General features: G+C 38.6%; 1 protein-coding gene across 1 annotated transcript; it reads left to right on the top strand.

Annotated features, from left to right (window-relative positions):
* The first annotated feature begins 1,031 nt into the window (after window positions 1-1,031).
* LOC123949296 (olfactory receptor 4B1-like) lies at window positions 1,032-1,961 on the top strand. Its single transcript, XM_046016698.1, has one exon. It carries the CDS (start codon window positions 1,032-1,034, stop codon window positions 1,959-1,961), a length of 930 nt encoding a protein of 309 aa, XP_045872654.1.
* The last annotated feature ends 19,591 nt before the right edge of the window (window positions 1,962-21,552 follow it).

The raw sequence follows: 21,552 nt of genomic DNA, 5'->3' as shown, positions 1-21,552 counted from the left end.
TTTTTCATGGGTCATATGTGGTGGACAAAATTCCCACCATGGCATCTTAATCTAGAGCTACTGTTTTCAATCACATGACTTTTTACCTTGAAGTGTGTATCAGTTCTGTATTTATTCTGTATAGTCTAGTGTGTTTATACATATATGAGAGGTGCTCAGTAATTATCTGTTCCAGGGGAGTAACTCATGGAGACATGTTAAGTCTTGTATAATTTGAGGTTCACTACCAACATGGAACCAGAGCCGGCAGGCTGGCCAGTCATAACAAGGCTCTTGGAAGACAAACTCTCAGAGTTCAGGCTCTCTCAGTAGTTTGCTTAGTGGGGCAAGAGATAGGAAAGTAATAGTGAAATGGAGATAAACTAGTAAGTTGAAGTCTCTCCAGAGGATTTGAACACTTGTTCTACAAACAAAGTTACGGAAGTTGCAGCCTGCAAAATAATCTGACTTGAGTAAGTTGAAGACTGATATAATTGAGTTGAGAAAACCATACTCAGGTTTTCCCTTTTGGAAAGGGAAGAATTATTAGTAAGAAGATGTTTCCTGAGGCAGAGATGAGGAAACAAGGGATTTAGGAGTAGAAGTATCTCATGAGATTTTCCCAATAAAAGAGGTATCAAAATACAATGAAGATAATAAATGCTATGAAGATAATAAATGCTATGAAGATAATAAAGGCTATGAACTTGAACAGCCCCCAAATTCAGAATGCCTTACAGTGAACTGGAAAGAATCGTGGATGAAGTCAGAAAGCCTCGTTCTGAGACCCAGAATTCACCACTTTCTGTGAGACCCTGGGTGCATAGCCAATCTCCTTGAGCCTTACTTTTCTAATATACAAACTCATTAGATTGCTAATATTTTGTGCTGAATGAGTACATATGGGCCAAATGAATGAGTTGGTGATTAGTTTATTGTAAAGTGAGTTACAGAGTCTAACATATTATAAGTGAGGTGAATCAGTTGCAATCAGTGTTTGTTTTATTGCAGGTCTCTCATGACCTTGTGTCCAGAACACCTAATTGGATTCCATGGCGAATACAAATAATGTGACTGAATTAATTATCATCGGTCTTTTCCAGGATCCAGAGGTACAGAGAGTGTGCTTTGTGGTGTTTCTTCTTGTGTACTTGGCCACAATGATGGGCAATGGTCTCATTGTCCTGACAGTCAATGTCAGTAAGAGTCTGCATTCCCCCATGTTCTTCTTCCTTAGCTACCTGTCCCTGGTGGAGATCACTTACTCCTCTACTGTTGTCCCTAAATTCATCACAGACTTACTTGCCAAGATTAAAACCATTTCCCTGGAGGGCTGTGTGGCTCAGATATTCTTCTTCCACTTCTTTGGGGTCACTGAGATCTTCCTGCTCACGGTAATGGCCTACGACCGGTATGTGGCCATCTGCAAACCCCTTCACTACAGAAACATCATGAGCCGGTCTGTGTGTCGCCTTCTGGTGGCTGGCTCCTGGTTTGGGGGCATAATTCACTCTATGGTCCAGATCCTTGTTGCTGTTCAGCTGCCCTTCTGTGGCCCCAATGTGATTGACCACTACTTCTGTGATCTCCATCCCTTATTCAAGCTTGCCTGTACTGACACTTCTGTAGAGGGAGTTATTGTGTTGGCCAACAGTGGCTTAATCTCTGTTTTCTCCTTCCTCATCTTGGTATCCTCCTATATTGTCATCCTGTTCAACTTGAGGAATCATTCTGCAGAGGGGAGGCGCAAAGCCCTCTCCACCTGTGCTTCTCACATCACAGTGGTCCTCTTGTTCTTTGGACCTGCCATCTTCCTCTACATGCGACCATCTTCCACCTTCACTGAGGACAAACTGGTGGCTGTGTTCTACACGGTTGTCACCCCCATGCTGAACCCCATCATCTACACACTCAGAAATGCAGAGGTGAAAAATGCAATGAGGAAGCTTTGGGAGAAGAAAGTGAACTCAGGAGTGGAATAAAAATGAGAACATGCACAAGGTTATTAAGAACAGGACCAAATACACATTCTATTTTTGGTCAATTGTGAAGAATAGAAAAAAGTTAACTTATTCATATTTTTTGTGATAGTTAGATGACCCCTTACCCTCCATGTTATCATTCATAACTCTTCATTGTTTTATTTTGGAGACTTTAAAACTGAGCTGCATTCTTTTTTCTTCTTTTGTTGTCTGTAGTTCATAGTGCACAGACTTCAGGAGGGGTCATCTAGACTGGAATTCCCATCCTATCATCTTCTACTGGTACAACCTTGGGTTCATGCCTTTTACCTCTTGGTGTTAGCATGCTGTGGCACGTGGAAAGTCTTTGGTACTTGGAGACAGCAGTTTATATTTTGCTTTGTCTTTTCCTACCAGTGTGATCTTATGGGAGTCTCAGAAAAGCATATCTACTTCGTTTGGGGTCCCAACCCCATTAATCTAATCCTAATGCCTGAAATTCCATAGTAGGAGCTTTATTTCATGACAGTAGGGCATTGTTAGAATGGCCATGTCTCTTGGAGATGAAAAACAAATATTTATATTTGTCATATCTTCTTGATGAATTGATTTCTTTATCATTATAGAATTATCTTTTTTGTCTTTTGTTACTATTTTTGGTTTAAAATCTATTGTGTCTGATATAAGAATCAGACACAGTATATTTGTCTGATAGCTACCCCTGCTTTTGTTTTCCAAGGCATGGGATTTCTTTTCTTTTCTTTTTTAATATTTAATTTATTTATTTGACAGAGAGAGAGATCACAAGTAGGCAGAGAGGCAGACAGAGAGAGAGGAGGAAGCAGGCTCTCCACTGAGCAGAGAGCCGGATTTGAGCACTTGTTCTACAAACAAAGTTCCGGCTCGATCCCAGGACCCTGGGATCATGACCTGAGCCAAAGGCAGAGGCTCAACCCACCGAGCCACCCAGGTGCCCCAGAATTTCTTTTCTATTGGTTTATTTTGAGCCTGACTTGCCCCTAAATTTGAAGTGTATCTCCTATTGACACATAGTTGGGTCTTTTTTTTTTCCTTATTCAAATCAGTCACTATGTGCTTTTTGATTGGATTGAATCCATTAATATTTAGAGTGAATTACTGATATGTAAAACTAATGTCTATCTGTTGATTTCTGGCTTTTTTTAATTTCCATTTTTTCTTTCTCCTTCTGTTTCTGCCTACCTTTGTAAAATGGTGATTTTCTCTGGTGGTATGCTTTTGAGAATCTACTCTGGGTTTTTGCTTTGCTTTTACTATGAGGCTTACATAAGATATCTTATAGATAAAATAATCCATTTTAAGTTAATAGCAACTTAACTTTGATTGCACACAAGATATCCATCCTTTACTTCACTTATGTATTTTTTTTTAAAGATTGTATTTATTTATTGACAGACAAAGATCACAAGTAGGCAGAGTTGGGGGGGGGGAAGCAGGCTCTCCACTGAGTAGAGAGCCCGATGTGGGGCTTGATCCAGGATACTGAGATCATGACCCGAGCCGAAGGCAGAGGCTTTAACCACTGAGCCACCCAGGCGCCCCAGTTATGTATTTTTGATGTCACAGTTTACCTCTTTTTACATTGTATATTTATTAACAAATTACTGTACATATTGTTAACTTAATACTTTTTCCTTCAACTGTTATGATATAGTTAAGTGGTTGTCACATCAGCCTATTATAGAATTTGAGTTTTCTAAATCTGATTGTATATTTACATTTACCACTGTGTTGTATAATTTGGTGAGTTTTTGTGTCACTAATTTGCATCTGTTCCTTCAGCTTGATGACTCCTTCAAGCATTTCTTGCAAGGCAGGTCTAGTAACAATGAATTCCCTCACCTTTTGTTTGCGGAAGTATTCCTCTCTTTATTTGTGAAGGACAACTTTGTGAGTTGGAATATACTTTGCCTTTTTTTTCTTTGTCTTTTAAAACTTTGAATGTGTCCTGTCATACTCTCTTGGTCTGCAAGGTTGCTGATAGCCTAATGGGTATTATTTTGTAGGTTACAATGGCCACCCCCCCTTTTATGATTCTCTCTTTATCTTTGTTTTTTTTTTTTGTGTGTGTGTGTGTTTATTTTATTTTATTTATTTATTTTTTTTGGTAAAGGTTTTATTTATTTATTTGTCAGAGAGAGAGAGAGAGAGAGAGAGAGAGCACAAAACAGATAGAGTGGCAGGCAGAGGGAGAGGGAAAAGCAGACTCCCCACTGAGCAGGGAGCCTGATGCAGAGTTCCATCCCTGGACCCTGGGATCATGACCTGAGTCAAAGGCAGACGTTTAACTGACTGAGCCACCCAGGCATTCCATCTCCCTTTATCTTTGGTTTGACGTTTTCATGTAATGTGTCTTGGAGAAAATCTTTTTACATTGAGTTAGCTTCTTGTACTTGGGTGTCTAAGTGTGCTGAGGTTTGGGAAGCTAGTTTTCTATCTACAAAATATGCAGAAAATAAAGTTAAGAATCAAGGCAACAAGGTAGGTTCATTCACTTAATCTCTATGAAGCATGCTTTGGAATTATTTTCCAAATTATTTTCTGCAAAAAGAAGAGCTTACTTTTTTGGTGCTAGATACCTGCTCCCCTTATCCTTTAGCCTCTGTGCTGTTTACAAGACACCCGCAGTGATACCTTGATTTTGAAATAGATTTAGTCACAGATGGAGGATTCAGGGGTCAAATAAAAAAACTCATATACATCCGAGTTCCCCGCTCTGAAGAAGGTCTGACACAGGGCATAAGAGACACTTCAAAAACCTTCAAAGCTTATAGCCTTTATCATGTTGGAGAGATGTGATGGGAGCATGTGAAATTGCTAGAGAATAATATAATCCTTGGTGACAAAGTGCTGGAGTCAAGATTTCCTGTCACCAAGGCATGTCTGGCATGCACAGGCTTCTTTCCCTGGCAGCTCAGTTTGGCTGACTCTGGAAACATCCTCTCCCCACTGGGATCTCTGAGCTCTACTCAGGCTGTCTGTACAGAAATTACACCTCAGGAAGGAGGAGAACTGAGCTGGAACACATTACTGCTCATTTTCTTGCCTGTGCATGATTTTAGATACTTCTCTAGCTTTGCTTTGCTGTTGTTATAAGTAGTAATCTCTCTCTTTGACCACTGCTACTGTTCTAGAAGTTGGTTGTGAATGGGCAGCAGGGGAGGAGCCAGTGGGTAAGAGGAGAGCGAAGTGGGTCTAGTCCAGCCTCCACCCTCCATTCCCCTTCTGTGGGAGGAGGAATCCATGAGCTTCCTTCCAAATCTAGCAGCTTGTGATGGCTCAGTGAGGGAACCCTGCTTGACTCCTCTGGTGTGGGATGTGATTGGAGGACAACATGCAAGCAAAGGATGTTGGACAAAGCTGGTCTGAGCAGTTTTGTTTGTCAGAATCCACAGGACAAGGAGTTCTGTGACAGTAAAGCTATAATGAGAAAACATAAGATAGGGCAGATTTATTGTGAAGATTTGAAAAATGCTCAAAGAAGTCATATATTGAGGCCACTCTGTCTTGGACTTCTAAGTGCATCCCAGTTTAGTTCTTCTTAACCACAAAACCTGGAAGCTTGCAATTATTTGCTGGTTGAGAAGAACACGTGCTTATCTTTCAGGGTCTCTTCCTTGGCTCTGCCAGTTAAAGTAGGAATTGAAGTCACTGCACAGGTGACATGTCTCTGCATGGTTGGTGTTTACCACTCTGATGATCTCATTATGAGCTATCTCTCAAATGTTTTCCATTTTGATACACAGTTTCATTTTTTAAAAAGACTTATTTATTTTAGAGACAGAGTGGGAGTGGAGGGTAGTGTAGAGGGAGAAGGAGAAACTCCATGTAGACTCCCTGCTGAGCATGGAGCCCAACTTGGGGCTCGATCCCAGGACCCCAAGATACGACTTGAGCTGAAATAAAGAGTTGGTCACTTAACGGACTGAGACACCCAGGTGCCCCTGGAGTTTCATTTTTTAAGTTTTTATTTAAATTCCAGTTAACATACAGTGTAATATTAGTTTCAGGTGTACAATGAAGTGATTCAGCACTTCCATACACCACCTGGTACTCATCAAGAGTGTGCTCCTTAATCCCCATCACCAACCCCCCCCCCCCCCCGCCCCCGGTAACCATCAGCTTGTTCTCTAGAGTTAGGAGTCTGTTTCTTGGTTTGCCTCTTTCTCTCTTTTTTTCCCTTCCCCTATGTTTATCTGTTTCATTTCTTAAGTTCCACATATGAGTGAAATCATATGGTATTTGTCTTTCTCTGACTTAATTTTGCTTAGCATAATGCACTCTAGCTCCAACCATATCATTTAACATATATATGCATATATATGAGTATATGTAATGATATATATGATATTATATATATGAAATATATATATTATCTATATGTATGTATGTATTTAGCCATTCTTCCATTGATGGACATTTGGGCTCTTTCCATAATTCAGCTATTGTAGATAATGCTGTTATAAACATCGAGGTACATGTGTCCCTTTGAATGAGTATTTTTGTATTCTTTGGGCAAATACCCAGTAGTGCAATTGCCAGATTGTAGGATAGTTCTATTTTTAACTTTTTGAGGAACATCCATGTTGTTTTCCTGAGTGATTGCACTCGGAATTAACTCGGAAGTTAATAGTTTTACATGGCCCATTTTCATTAGTGCTTTTGGCAACTGTTTAAGACATAACTTTCTAGGGTCAAGGTCAAGATATTAATTGATATTTTATTCCAAACCTGTAAAGTTGTGCATTTGCCACTTAAGTTCTTATTCCACTTAAACTTAATTATTGGGTATTAAGAGGAGAGGCTTTGGTTTTATTTATTTTTTTCTTATATGGAAAACCAAGTGTTCTGTCATCACTCATTGAATGAATAGACCTTCTTTTCTCTATTTATCTACAGTACCACTTCTGACAATATATCAGATTTCTGTATTTGAATGAGTCTGTTTCAACCCTATACTCTCTTAATTACTGTAGTTTATGTCTTATTATCTGGTAGGGCAAGTTCCTCTAATTTTTTTTTTTTTTAGGACTAACTTGTCTGTTTTGAGTCTTATAATCTTCTAGACAATTTTAAATCTAAATTGTCAAGTTCCACAAAATAACTTACTGAGATTTTGTTTGGAATTGTATCTATCTATAGATCACTTTGAAGAAGTGAAGAACTTACATTATATTCACAAGTATGGGATAACTCTGATTTGGTTACATGTGACTGTAAACAAAGTCCTCTGAAAAATCTAAAAGCATAGAGTTCTGTGACTAATAAGTGACATATTAAACATTTGTTCCCAGAGAAACTGTAAAGTGAGTAGAGGAAACAGGAGAGGGGAGAGAAATATAAACAAGGATGCATTTTCCAGGTGAATTCCAACAGAGGATTACTTTAGACTGATTTTGCAGGAGGAACTCTGGAGTATGAATTATGCCTGGAGTTTGATGAGAAGCAAGTGACTGGAGTTTTAGACTTTTTTTTTTTTTAAATGTTTATTTTTTTATTTTATTTTATTTTATTTTATTTTATTATTTTTTTCTTGTTCTGGCTGTTTCTTTTTTTTTTTTTAAATTAATTTATTTTTATTTGCTTATTTACAGCATAACAGTGTTCATTGTTTTGGCATCACACCCAGTGCTCCATGCAGTACGTGCCCTCCCTATTACCCACCACCTGGTTCCTCAACCTCCCACCCCACCCCACCCCCTCCCGCCGCCCCTTCATAACCCTCTGGTTGTTTTTCAGAGTCCATAGTCTTTTGCTAAGGGCTTCTGTGGGGTTGGTTGGGGCATAAATTTCCAGGCACTTTGGTCTTTCTATTATATAGAGAAAATAAACTCCAGCACAAGGGCAATATGGTCAACCGTTGGCAGTGAAAGTACATATATGTTGCGGGGTAAAAAAAAAAAAGGATTAGAAAGATATGCAGTCAAATGCTCTATCACTGAGCTATACCCCCGGATTAGAAAGATATGGATGGGTATGGACAGACCTTGACATTCTCCTTTATTTTGGTACTCTTTATTTTTATTTTCTCACTTTGGTGTTTAATGTTTTAAATCAAATTGATGTATTTCTGTACCTAGCTCCTTGGATTAAATTTATTTGAGGGACATTAGGGCTTTGCTGATATTGTAAACAGTGTCCTTAAGAAGTGCATCTTGTGGGGGGGGGGTTGGGTGGTTCAGTTGGTTAAGCATCTGACTCTTGATTTTGGCTCAGGTCATGATCTCAGGGTGGTGAGACTGAACTCTGAATCAGGCTCCACACTCAGCCCGGAGACAACTGGCCCTCTCTCTCTGCTCATGCGTTCTCTCTCTCTCTCTCTTTCAAATGAATAAATAAATAAGTAAAATCTTAAAAAAAAAAGAATTACATCTTTTAACTTGTGTCATATAGAGTGTAACAATTTTTTTATTGTATAGCCATCTATGGTACTAAATTCTTACTATTGCTAATAATTTTTCTGTAACTACTTTTGGGTTTTCTAGTAGACAGTCATACCATCTGGGAATGCTGTTGGTGTTCTTTCTTCCTCTCCTTTTTTCAAAAAAACATCTCTGGGTAGGAATTCTAGCACAATGTCAGATGTAATCAGTGATAATAAGATTCTTGTTCCTATTTTTTAAAGGGAGTATTTCTAACTTTTATCATTATGAATGATGTTTGATACAGATTTTGGGTAGACACATTTTCTCAGATTAAGAAAGTACTTTCTATTTTTGATTTATTATAAATTCTTATGGAAATTGAGTGTTACCAATTTTCTTTAAAATAATGCCTGAATCAATTTTATGAGACGTGTTAATCCATTAGTGAGAAATTAAACATAAAGCAACAATGAGAGGTGACTTTCATCTAGCACAGTAGAAAAAAATTTATTTCTGTGAATATTTTATTTTTTCTTATTTTAAACATTTTGGGGAATATTTTAGATTACTGTGTCAATTACTTTAGTAGTAGGTATAAGACTATTAGGGCTTTAGAGTGCCTGGGTGGCTCAGCGGGTTAAGGCTCTGCCTTCAGCTCAGGTCATGGTCTCAGGGTCCTGGGATCAAGTCCCATATCTGGCTCTCTGCTCAGCGGGGAGCCTGCTTCCCCCCTCTTTCTGCTTGCCTCTCTGTGTACTTGTGATCTCTCTCTCTCTGTCAAATAAAATCTTGAAAAAAAAGACTAATACGGCTTTATTTATACTTTTGAGTCAGTTTTAGTAAAAGAGTATATATGTGCATATACAGTCCATTTGATCAAGACTTTAAAATTTATGAAATATATTCATAATTTAATTTCAGTGGTAGGAGGAGCATCCTTGGGGATCTTCCTTTATACTTGAGAGGTCCGCACTGGATCTGTTTGTTCTACATTGAGATTACTTGGGGGAACCTAGTCCCCTGTAATGCTTCTTTGTAAGCCTCCTATAGTACCATGTTTAATTTATAGGTTGATAGTGAGACCCGAGGTGATCTGCATCCTAGAACTGCCATATACAATGTAAGGTATTTGAGATCTTGTAAAAGAAGAGTGGGAGTTCCACATTGTGAAGAAAGTTAATGATGAATTTCTTTCTTTGGTAAATTTGCGCCTGTTTTAGTGAGCTGTAGTTTAACATGAATCTCATTTAGTGGATTCCATTATATTATCTAGCTTAACCATCTTGAAATGGATATTGTTGAAAAGCTTCTTAAGTTCCTCATATCAGAGGAGTTGAGAGGCAAGGAGGGGGCTCGTAGGGGGAAGGGAGGGAAAAAATGAAACAAGATGGGACCAGGGAGGGAGACAAGCCATAAGCGACTCTGAATCTCAGGAAACAAACTGAGGGTTGCTGGAGGAGGATGGGGTGGCTGGGTTATGGACGTTGGAGAGGGAATGTGCTATGTTGAGTGCCGTGAATTGTGTAAGACTGATGATTCACAGACCTGTACCCCTGAAGCAAATAATACATTATATGTTAATTAAAAAAATTCCACAAAGGAAAAAAAAACTTCTTGCATGGGTGCATGTGTGGCTCAGTCAGTTAAGCGTCTGCCTTTGGCTTAGGTTATGAACCCAGACTTCGGGGATTGAGTCCTGCATTGGGTTCCTTGCTCAGTAGGGAGTCTGCTTCTTCCTCTGCCTCTCCCCACTATTCGTGCTCACTCTTTCTCTCTCTGCCTCTTGCAAAAAATAAATAAAATCTTAAAAAAATAAAAGCTTCTTGCAAATAAATCTTGTATTGAAAATAATACCAATAATACAAATGCACACACACACACACACACACACAGAGAATCCCTTCTGGATGTTGATAAAGCTCATTCAAAATGTACGTTTTGCATTATAGTATAAAATATAAAGCCATTAAGGTTAACAACATGTTTTAAAATATTAATTTCAACTTCTCATTCTTTACATTATTTGATATATTTAAAGTATATCAAATAACTGTTAAACAGCATGTGTAGGTGATTTATAAATGTATTATAGATCAGAATTTTTAGTAATAGAGGTAGATTAAGAAGTTAAAAGATTACTTACTACTTTCTTAATCCACTATTGTTTTTCACCCTCACACTATTGTAATATGTAATTATTTCTTTACTTGTTTACGCTCTTTCCTCTACCAGACTAAGTGCCTCTCGGCAGGAACCCTTTTGGCCTTGTCAGCTATAGTATTCTCAGCACCTACTACAGTGTCTATCACATAGTAGGAATTGCTAATATTTACTGAGTGTATGGTAAATGTAAGGCAGTGTTCAATGTTTTTTACATCATCTCCTTTTCTTTAAGATAAAATCTGCATTAACATAAAATTGACCACTGAAAAATGTAGAGTGACAGTATATTCAAATTGTTGTGCAAACACCACCTTTATTTAGTTCCAAAATAGTTCAAACCCACCCCCACCAAAAGGAAACCCATACTTCTTTTTTTTTTAGTTTCTTTTTTTTAATTAATTAATTTATTTTTCAGCGTAACAGTATTCATTGTTTTTGCACAACACCCAGTGCTCCATGCAATACGTGCCCTCCCACCATCATACGTATGGGACCCACCACCTGCTTCCCCCAACCTCCCACCCCCGCCCTTTCAAAACCCTCAGGCTGTTTTTCAGAGTCCATAGTCTCTTATGGTTCGCCTCCCCTTCCAATTTCCCTCAATCTCCTCTCCATCTCCCAATGTCCTCCATGTCATTTGTTATGCTCCACAAATAAGTGAAACCATATGATACCTTTTTTTTTATATATTTGTTTTTATTTGTTTATTTACAGCATAACAGTGTTTATTGTTTTGGCATCACACCCAGTGCTCCATGCAGTACGTGCCCTCCCTATTACCCACCACCTGGTTCCTCAACCTCCCACCCCCCCCACCCCCCTGCCGCCCCTTCATAACCCTCTGGTTGTTTTTCAGAGTCCATAGTCTCTCATGGTTCATCTCCCCTTCCAGTTTCCCTCAACTCCCTCTCCTCTCCATCTCCCCATGTCCTCCATGTTATTTGTTATGCTCCACAAATAAGTGAGACCATATGATACTTGACTCTCTCTGCTTGACTTATTTCGCTCAGCATAATTTCTTCCAGTCCCGTCCATGTTGCTACAAAAGTTGGGTATTCGTCCTTTCTGATGGAGGCATAATACTCCATTGTGTATATGGACCACATCTTCCTTATCCATTCATCCGTTGAAGGGCATCTTGGTTCTTTCCACAGTTTGGCGACCATAGCCATTGCTGCAATAAACATTGGGGTACAGATGGCCCTTCTTTTCACTACATCTGTATCTTTGGGGTAAATACCCAGCAGTGCAATTGCAGGGTCATAGGGAAGCTCTATTCTTAATTTCTTGAGGAATCTCCACACTGTTCTCCAAAGTGGCTGCACTAACTTGCATTCCCACCAACAGTGTAAGAGGGTTCCCCTTTCTCCACATCCTCTCCAACACACGTTGTTTCCTGCCTTGCTAATTTTGGCCATTCTAACTGGTGTCAGGTGGTATCTCAATGTGGTTTTAATTTGAATCTCCCTGATGGCTAGTGATGATGAACATTTTTTCATGTGTCTGATAGCCATTTGTATGTCTTCATTGGAGAAGTGTCTGTTCATATCTTCTGCCCATTTTTTGATATGATTATCTGTTTTGTGTGTGTTGAGTTTGAGAAGTTCTTTATAGATCCTGGATATCAACCTTTTGTCTGTACTGTCATTTGCAAATATCTTCTCCCATTCCGTGGGTTGCCTCTTTGTTTTGTTGACTGTTTCCTTTGCTGTGCAGAAGCTTTTGATCTTGATGAAGTCCCAAAAGTTCATTTTTGCTTTTGTTTCCTTGGCCTTTGGAGACATATCTTGAAAGAAGTTGCTGTGGCTGATATCGAAGAGGTTACTGCCTATGTTCTCCTCTAGGATTCTGATAGATTCCTGTCTCACGTTGAGGTCTTTTATCCATTTCGAGTTTATCTTTGTGTACGGTGTAAGAGAATGGTCGAGTTTCATTCTTCTACATATATTTGTCCAGTTTTCCCAGCACCATTTATTGAAGAGACTGTCTTTTTTCCATTGGATATTTTTTCCTGTTTTGTCGAAGATTATTTGACCATAGAGTTGAGGGTCCATATCTGGGCTCTCCACTCTGTTCCACTGGTCTATGTGTCTGTTTTTATGCCAGTACCACGCTGTCTTTGTGATCACAGCTTTGTAGTAAAGCTTGAAATCGGGTAATGTGATGCCGCCAGTTTTGTTTTTGTTTTTCAACATTTCCTTAGCAATTCGGGGTCTCTTCTGGCTCCATACAAATTTTAGGATTATTTGCTCCAGCTCTTTGAAAAATATCGGTGGAATTTTGATCGGAATGGCATTAAAAGTATAGATTGCTCTAGGCAGTATAGACATTTTAACAATGTTTATTCTTCCAATCCAAGAGCATGGAACAGTCTTCCATCTTTTTGTGTCTTCTTCAATTTCTTTCATGAGTGTTCTGTAGTTCCTTGAGTACAGGTCCTTTACTTCTTTGGTTAGGTTTATGCCCAGGTATCTTATGGTTCTTGGTGCTATAGTAAATGGAATCGATTCTCTAATTTCCCTTTCTGTATTTTCATTGACTCTCTCTGCTTGACTTATTTCACTCAGCATAATCACTTCCAGTCCCGTCCATGTTGCTACAAAAGTTGGGTATTCATCCTTTCTTTTTGAAACCCATACTTCTTTAACAGTAAGTATCATTCTTTACTTACTTTAAGCCCTGATAACCACTAATCCACTTTCTTTTCTGGCTTTACTTATTCTGGATATCTGATGTAAAAGGAATCATATGTGATCATATGTGGCTTCTTCCACTTACTGTAATGTTTTCAAGATTCATTGCATTGTATCATGTATCATTACTTCATTTCTTTCTATGGATGAATAATACCCCATTGTATAAATAGACCATATTTATTTATTCAATCACCAGTTGATGGATATTTGGAAAGTTTCTATTTTTTGACTATTGTGAATAGTGCTCTATAAACATATGTGTATAAGTACTTGCTTAAATATCTGTTTTCAATTTTTTTTTGGATATATATCCAGGAGTAGAGTTTCTGTGTCATATGGTAATTCTGTATTTAACATAAAAATATTTTTTAATTGAATAAATTTATATGTAATATTGTATAAGTTTAAAGTGTACAGTGTGTTCTTGATACATTTATATATTGTAATATGATTATTGATGTAGATCTATTTAGCACGTTATATAATTATACGATATTGTCTATATTCATTATACTTTGCATTAGATCTTTATGGCTTATTTACTATTTATTATATGTTTGTACCCTTAAACAGCATCATTCTTATCCCAACACCCCCACATCCCCTGAAAACTACCATTTCACTAATTGTTTTTTACAAGTTTAACTTTTGTAGATTCCACAAACAAGTGATATCATATAGTACTTTTTCTGTCTCACTTATGTTGCTTAACATGCTCAAGGTCTTTCCATGTTGTCACAAATGGCAGGATTTCTTTCTTTCTCATGGATTAATAATATTCCATTGTATATATGTACCATATTCATCCGCTGATGGGCACTTGGGTTGTTTCCATGTCTTGGCTATTGTGACTAATGCTATGATAAACATGGGAGGGCAGATATCTCATTGTAATCCTGTCTTCATTTCCTTTGGGTGTATACACAGAAGTGGAATTGCTGGATTGCATGGTAGATCAATCTTTAATTTAAAGTACCTCCATATTGTTTTCAATAATGATTGGACCAACTTGCATGCTCACTAATAATATATATAAGGGTTCTTTTTTCAGCACATCCTCACCAGCACCTGTTGTCACTTCTTTTCTTTCTTCTTCTTCTTCTTTTTTTTTTTTTTTAAGATTTTGTTTATTTATTTGACAGAGAGATCACAAGTAGGCAGAGAGGCAGGCAGAGAGAGAGTGGGTGAAGCAGGCTCCCTGCTGAGCAGAGAGCCTGATGTGGGACTCAATCCCAGGACCCTAAGACCATGACCTGAGCCAAAGGCAGAGGCTTAACCCACTGAGCCACCCAGGTGCCCCTGTTACTTGTTTTCTTGAGGAAAGCCATTCTAACAGGTGTGAGGTGATAGCCCACTGTGATTTTGATTCATGATTAGTGATGTAGAGCATCTTCTGATCTGTGTCTGTTGGCCATTTTGATGTCCCCTTTGGAAAAATGTCTGTTTAATTCTTATGCTCATTAAATTTTGTTGTTGTTGTTGTTGAGCTGATATATATTTTGGATATTAACGCTCTATCTGATACATGGTTTGCAGAAAATTTTTACCATTTTCAGGTTATCTTCATTTTGTTTCTTTTGCCGTGCAAAAGCTTTTGAGTTTGATGTCCCACTTGTTGATTTTTACTTTTTGTTGTTCGTGATTTTGGCTGAGAAAGATTTCTGATCCCAAATTATATCCACAAAATGAGTTATTATATCTACTAGCTTGACTGTGCTATGAGGTTAGGAGATATGTTATGTGTGTATTTTCTATTTAATCCTCCTGAATCCTAAATTCCATTCTGTATAATGTCAGCTCAAAGATGTTGCTTCCTCTTAGATTGAAGGATGAACAGACTGAAGGCCAGAGACGTGAAGTGGTTTTGACAACGCTGTAGATTTTCTGAGCTGGATCCTAGCTTTTGATTTCCCCATTCCCCCACCCTTTTCTGAATAAAAATGTGGTTAGAGAACAGTAACTGATTATGATGATGGTGATGGTGTTGGTAATGGTAGTAGTGATAGCAGTGCTTACACAGCAAAGGCTTGTGTAGTATGTGCCAGGCATTGTTCTAAGCATTTTATGTAAATGATCTCATTTTATTCTCATATTGAGCATGTGAGGTAGGCACCCTTTTTCCCAGCTTCACTGAGAGATTATTGACAAATAACATATGTAAGTTTAAGGTGAACAATGTGATGATTTGATATATGTATGTGTTGAGAAATGATTACCACAGTAAGTTTAGTTAACGCCTCCATGCCCTCACATACTTACCATTTTTTTTTTGTGTGATAACATTTAAGATTTACACTCTTAACAACTTTAAAATATATAATACAGTATTGGTAATCATAGTCACCCTGCTGTGCATCAGATACCACACTAGACGCAATTTTTAGCACCATTTTTCAGATGGGGAAACTGAGGCACAGGAGGTTTAAGGTTAAATAATTTGCCCAAAGGGAAAAACCTGGAACAGAATCCCTGAGGGGTGTGACTTCCTGCTGGCACCCAAGATAGTATGGTAAGCTATTTTATTTGGTTAGTTACATGAAGTACTTCTGTGGAAGATTGGAAAATCTGGGGCCCTGGTTCAGCATTTGTGACAAACTTTGTCCACTTTTCTGTATCTTCACACCTTGGCCTTGAGCCACATCAGGAGACTTGGTAGCCTCTGAGGCAGGGTCTCACGGGACTAGGGTGTTTAAATTCCTGGTCCAGTGCCAGCTTCTTCCAGCTGGCTGGGAGAAGGGAGATTGTCTCTTTCAGGAACTGACTCTCCAGCTCAGACACTCAGGGAAGTCGCTTTCAACTTGTTCCAGTTCTCAGGGCAAGAAAGACAATAGGATTCCCAGTCGGATCAGGTCATGTAGTTAGTGATTTCATCCAAAAGGCCTGACATTAGAGCATTAGAGCTGGGGTCATTTAGGTGATGGAGCAGCCATCTCTCCCTGTCATACTCCTCCCTGCTCTGACCCCAGAGAGCCAACAGAGACTTAGGACCAACTGTAGGTGAGTTCAGTCTTATGGTCATTACAAAATGTGGCATGTTGGGATCTCTTCTTAGAGGTAGAATGTGAAATTTCAACTGGTATTTCAGAAATTTTCGGTCCTTTTTCTAGAGAAAATGTCTAAGTAAAAGAATAAATTGTACATTATTTAAGTATTTCAACTTGGCTGTACAAGTAAGTTTTCTCTCAGTGTTGATATCTTTTCTGTTAAATTCAGATTTTCTATTTTTCATGCAAAAAGACAAAGGAATAACCCATTTGCTTCTTGGTAATGATCCTGATTTTATCCCTCTCTTTTCTGAATTTTGATGAAAGTTACCAAAATCCTATATTTTACTTGGTATTAGGGTTTGAATCAAGAAAAGAAAACACAAATAATAATAATAATCAACAACTTACATCTTTTTTTCTTAGAACTTTAAAGTGTCCACAGTCTACTTATTTACTTTCTTATCCGATCTTAGCAGCACCCTGCTAAGATGAGGTAGACTGAGTAGGGACATCACTATTTTACAAATGAGGAAACTGAGGCTCAAATTGGCTGATTGGAGCTGCTGAGACCTCCATGATTTTATGGCTATTTTGAACTCTCAGGATCCAGTAGCGTTAAGAACATGCCATCCGACCCAGACTTGGAATGTCCCAGTCTCATATAGTGAGTCCTCCACCCATTTGGAATTGAGAAAACTTCTTTTACATAATTTCTTCACCTGTCCTGTGCCAGCCTTTTTTATTTCATAAGGATATAAGAAGACAGATAATACAGAGTGTTCTCAAGCTCTTTCCTAAAAAGACTGAGCTTCTTTTTTTTTTTTTTTTTTTTTTTTTTGTGGTTTGGTGTAAGGTATTAGCTGGGGGACATTCAGAGTCTGTGCCTTTCTTTCTTCGCCTCTGATGGTCCCACTCTGTGGGTTACACCTTTTCTTTTTTTTTTTTTCACATTTTTTCCCCCATTTTATTTATTTTTTCAGCGTAACAGTATTCATTCTTTTTGCACAACACCCAGTGCTCCATGCAAAACGTGCCCTCCCCATTACCCACCACCTGTTCCCCCAACCTCCCACCCCTGACCCTTCAAAACCCTCAGGTTGTTTTTCAGAGTCCATAGTCTCTTATGGTTCGCCTCCCCTTCCAAATTTTTTTTTTTTAATAAACATATAATGTATTTTTATCCCCAGGGGTACAGGTCTGTGAATCGCCAGGTTTACATACTTCACAGCACTCATGATAGCACTTACCCTCCCCAATGTCCATAGCCCCCTCCCCCTCTCCCAATCCCACCTCCCCCCGGCAACCCACAAGACTGAGCTTCTTTTTAATCAGAAACATATTCTCAGCCATGTTTCTCCGTGAGGATCATTGGATTTACCTGGCAGTTGCCCAGCACCATCTTCTGAGATTCTGCAGCATTCTGTAAAAGCAATTCTTGTGATTCATTTGACTTTCTCTGCTTATGAATCTCACAATTATGGCTGAGGACTGGAAGCATCAACACTGGTCAGTGCAATGAAATTTATAAGCCCAATCCACAATTTGGATATCAGGGTTGGAGCTTAGATAGTAAGAAGGGCATGGTAGAACTTGAAATAAAGGGGATCTAAGGTCAGGAGGGCTTGGATAGGGTGGGGGAAATGCTGGAGCAGAGGGAGACCAGTGGTGGGGTAGGATGGGGCAGATGGTGGGGAGGCCTGAGTGCTACCAACCAGGGCCCATGAGGTGGAGGCAGCAAGGGACCCAGGTGAACATTAAGTATATCTGTGTAGTGTGAGACTGACAGTATGTGGTGCTGAGGGAACTGAGGTTAGTATTTGTAAAAGTTAAGGGTAGTTTACATCCTAAATCACATCCACTTTGGGGTAGGACTCTTCTTCATGCTCATCCAATTCTTATTCTATCAGAGTCTGAATACCCTATACTCTGGGAAATGGGGACCAAGCTGACTTCAGCTTCTGCTTCCTCAGCCACCAGCCCAGTATAGCTGCCCATAGTATCTGTTGACTGAATGAATGAGTGGGCATACCTTTAAACCTACTGTGAATCCAGGGACCTGGGGATAAACTCTGCTCCTCACTTGACAGGGAGGAATACTATGGCTCAGGAAGGTGAAGGGAATTTTCATAAGTCTCACAGTTACCTCACAGAAGAATCAGCACTAGAACCCAGACTTCTGACTCCTGTTGTACTGCTTAGGAGAGAAAGAAGCTAGAAACCCTCTGTCAGGGAATGGCATGGTGAATACTGTGTGGGTTTGACATCAGAGGGAGCTGTGGTCAAATTCTGTTCTACCACTTATAACCCTGGGATAGTATGTAGGAGAAAAAAATTATTGATATTTAATTTTATCATCTGCAAAGGAGAAAATAAAACCCACTTTTCTATCTCATTGTAATTATGAAACAGTATGGTGCATAATAAAGCATGGAGTTACACATTCAAAGAGACCCAATTATACAGACTTAAAGTTTTCTCTACCAGTTTCAACAACTGCTTTGACAGAACACTCAAGAGCTGGCATCTAAGGGGCTGAGACTGAGAAACACTGATCATCTATTAGTTATTTCTTATTTCCCTCTAAGTTACTCTTTGTAGCTTTAACAATTTCTAAAAGGGAAAAATATATTTGATAGTAAAACATAGGAAGTTGTTCAACATTCCAGTGGTCAAACAAATACAAATTTTAAAAAGTGAGAAGAAGTTTAGCAAAAAATAAATCCTGATATCCATTATTAGCTGGGGTGAAAGAGGTAATCTGTATTTTGGTGTTAGTTATATAAATTGGGGACTGCCTTTTTTGGTGAGAGATATCAAAAGTCTTTATGATATCTATATCCCTCTGTTTAATCTGTAAATCTGAGAAATTATCCTAGGGACCCAGAGATAATTTAATGCACGATGAGGTTTTTTTGTGGTATTAGGGAAAAAATGACTATTATTATGTACATTTACTTGACAGAATAATGGGCAATCATTAAAACAATGACTTATAATAATAATATAGGAAATGTTTATATTCATCAGGACAATATATTAAACATATGGTGTGATTTCAAAAGTGTCAATGACCTCATATCAGGGAGATCATATGATAGTTGTCTTTCTCCGATTGACTTATTTCACTAAGCATGATACGCTCTAGTTCTATCCATGTCGTCGCAAATGGCATGATTTCCTTTCTTTTGATGGCTGCATAGTATTCCATTGTGTATATATACCACATCTTCTTTATCCATTCATCTGTTGATGGACATCTAGGTTCTTTCCATAGTTTGGCTATTGTAGACATTGCTGCTATAAACATTCGGGTACACGTGCCCTTTCGGATAACTATGTTTGTATCTTTAGGGTAAATACCCAGTAGTGCAATTCCTGGGTCATAGGGTAGTTCTATTTTCAACATTTTGAGGAACCTCCATGCTGTTTTCCAGAGTGGTTGCACCAGCTTGCATTCCCACCAACAGTGGAGGAGGGTTCCCCTTTCTCCACATCCTCGCCAGCATCTGTCATTTCCTGACTTGTTAATTTTAGCCATTCTGACTGGTGTGAGGTGATATCTCATTGTGGTTTTGATTTGTATTTCCCTGAATGAAACAAGATGAGATTGGGAGGGAGACAAACCATAAATGACTCTTAATCTCACAAAACAAACTGGGGGTTGCTGGGGGGAGGTGGGATTGGGAGAGGGGGAGGGGGCTTTGGACATTGGGGAGGGTAAGTGCTATCGTGAGTGCTGTGAAGTGTGTAAACCTGGCGATTCACAGACCTGTACCCCTGGGGATAAAAATACATTATATATTTATTAAAAAAAAATTTGGAAGGGGAGGCGAACCATAAGAGACTATGGACTCTGAAAAACAACCTGAGGGTTTTGAAGGGTCAGGGGTGGGAGGTTGGGGGAACAGGTGGTGGGTAATGGGGAGGGCACGTTTTGCATGGAGCACTGGGTGTTGTGCAAAAAGAATGAATACTGTTATGCTGGAAAAATAAATAAAATGGAAAAAAAAAGTAAAAAAAAAAGTGTCAATGAAAAGTGAACAAAAATATGTAGATAGGAGAAAGAATGGAAGTAAAATATATTAGAAAGTTGGCAAGTTTTTTTTTTGGATGGTGGTACTGAGTAATTTTTTTCTCTTTCTTTAAATATTTTCTAAACTCTCTCTACTCAGCATGAGTTATCTCTGTAATTACTTCCCTCCCTTTTCCTAAGAGGATCTGCTGATACACAGCCTTAGCAAAAACCAGAGCTAGCAGCTTTGTCTTTCCTTGTGCTCCTTTTGTCCACTCTGTGACTGAGCAATCTGGGTTCTGAAGTACATGGTGTTGTAGTAGAGAGGGACAGACTGGGGAGTCAGGAGATATAGGATCTGCGTTTAGTCCCCCACAACCTAACTTCTGTGAGTTGGGTCAGCTATTTAACATCTTTAGATCAAAATGTTAGCACTTGAAAGCCAAAGATATTTACACCAGCTTATCATACCAAAAAACTAACTTTAATGACTTTTTGGAAAAGAAAATGGAAGTGATGTTTTAAGAGGTCTCCTATAGCCCATAAATGGATCAGATCCCTTATTTGTTTTTTGAACCCAGTCACTTAGGATTGTGGGAGTTTTCCAAATAAGAGATTTTGAAACATTTTTTTTCTCCCTGCAGGAACTTTCTTTAATCCTATCCAGGCATTAAACATATGCATTATTCAAAGCAGGGGAAAGAGGATCAGATGATGCAGAAGAACACCCAGATGACTTGTTAAGAATACTGTTGGCTCTATCAATGTACTATGTTAAAAAGTAATTAATTCTGTTAAGAACTTAATCAAACTCCTTAGATCCAGGTATTGTAAGTTTCCTTTAAAAAAAAAATTCATTTAACAAATAGTCATTGACCACTCTTTTAGGTTTGGCGATACAGATATTAAACACAAAAAATCCTCTTTCAAAATACTTTAAGAGTAGGATGAGAAGATAGAGGGAGACCAGTACAATATAGTGTGTGTGCAAAGAGTGTATACAAAGGGCTAGGATAGAGATGTGATCTGGGTGCTGTAGGAATACAGTGCAAGTCCTTATACTCTAGCTTGGGGTGGGGGAAGAGACCATCTTTCTTATAGAGATGATATCTGAGCCTAGTTTTGGAGGATGTATGGGAGTAAGCCAGTAGAATTGGGAAAGATTGGGGGAATAGCATGTGGATGGGCAACGAGGTGTTAGTGAGTGTGACTTGATCACGAAATTTAGGATACTTTAGTATGGCTAAAGTGTGTGGTAGTGGACAAGGATGGATAACACAGGTAGGTCATTAAGTTCCAGGGACTTGTAATGAGATTAAAATGCTTAGATTTTATCTTGAAGCTAAAGAG

This window comes from Meles meles, chromosome 8 (assembly GCF_922984935.1).
Source record: "Meles meles chromosome 8, mMelMel3.1 paternal haplotype, whole genome shotgun sequence".
In the NCBI taxonomy this organism is placed as follows: domain Eukaryota; kingdom Metazoa; phylum Chordata; class Mammalia; order Carnivora; family Mustelidae; genus Meles; species Meles meles.
This window is presented reverse-complemented; position numbering and strand designations above follow the sequence as displayed.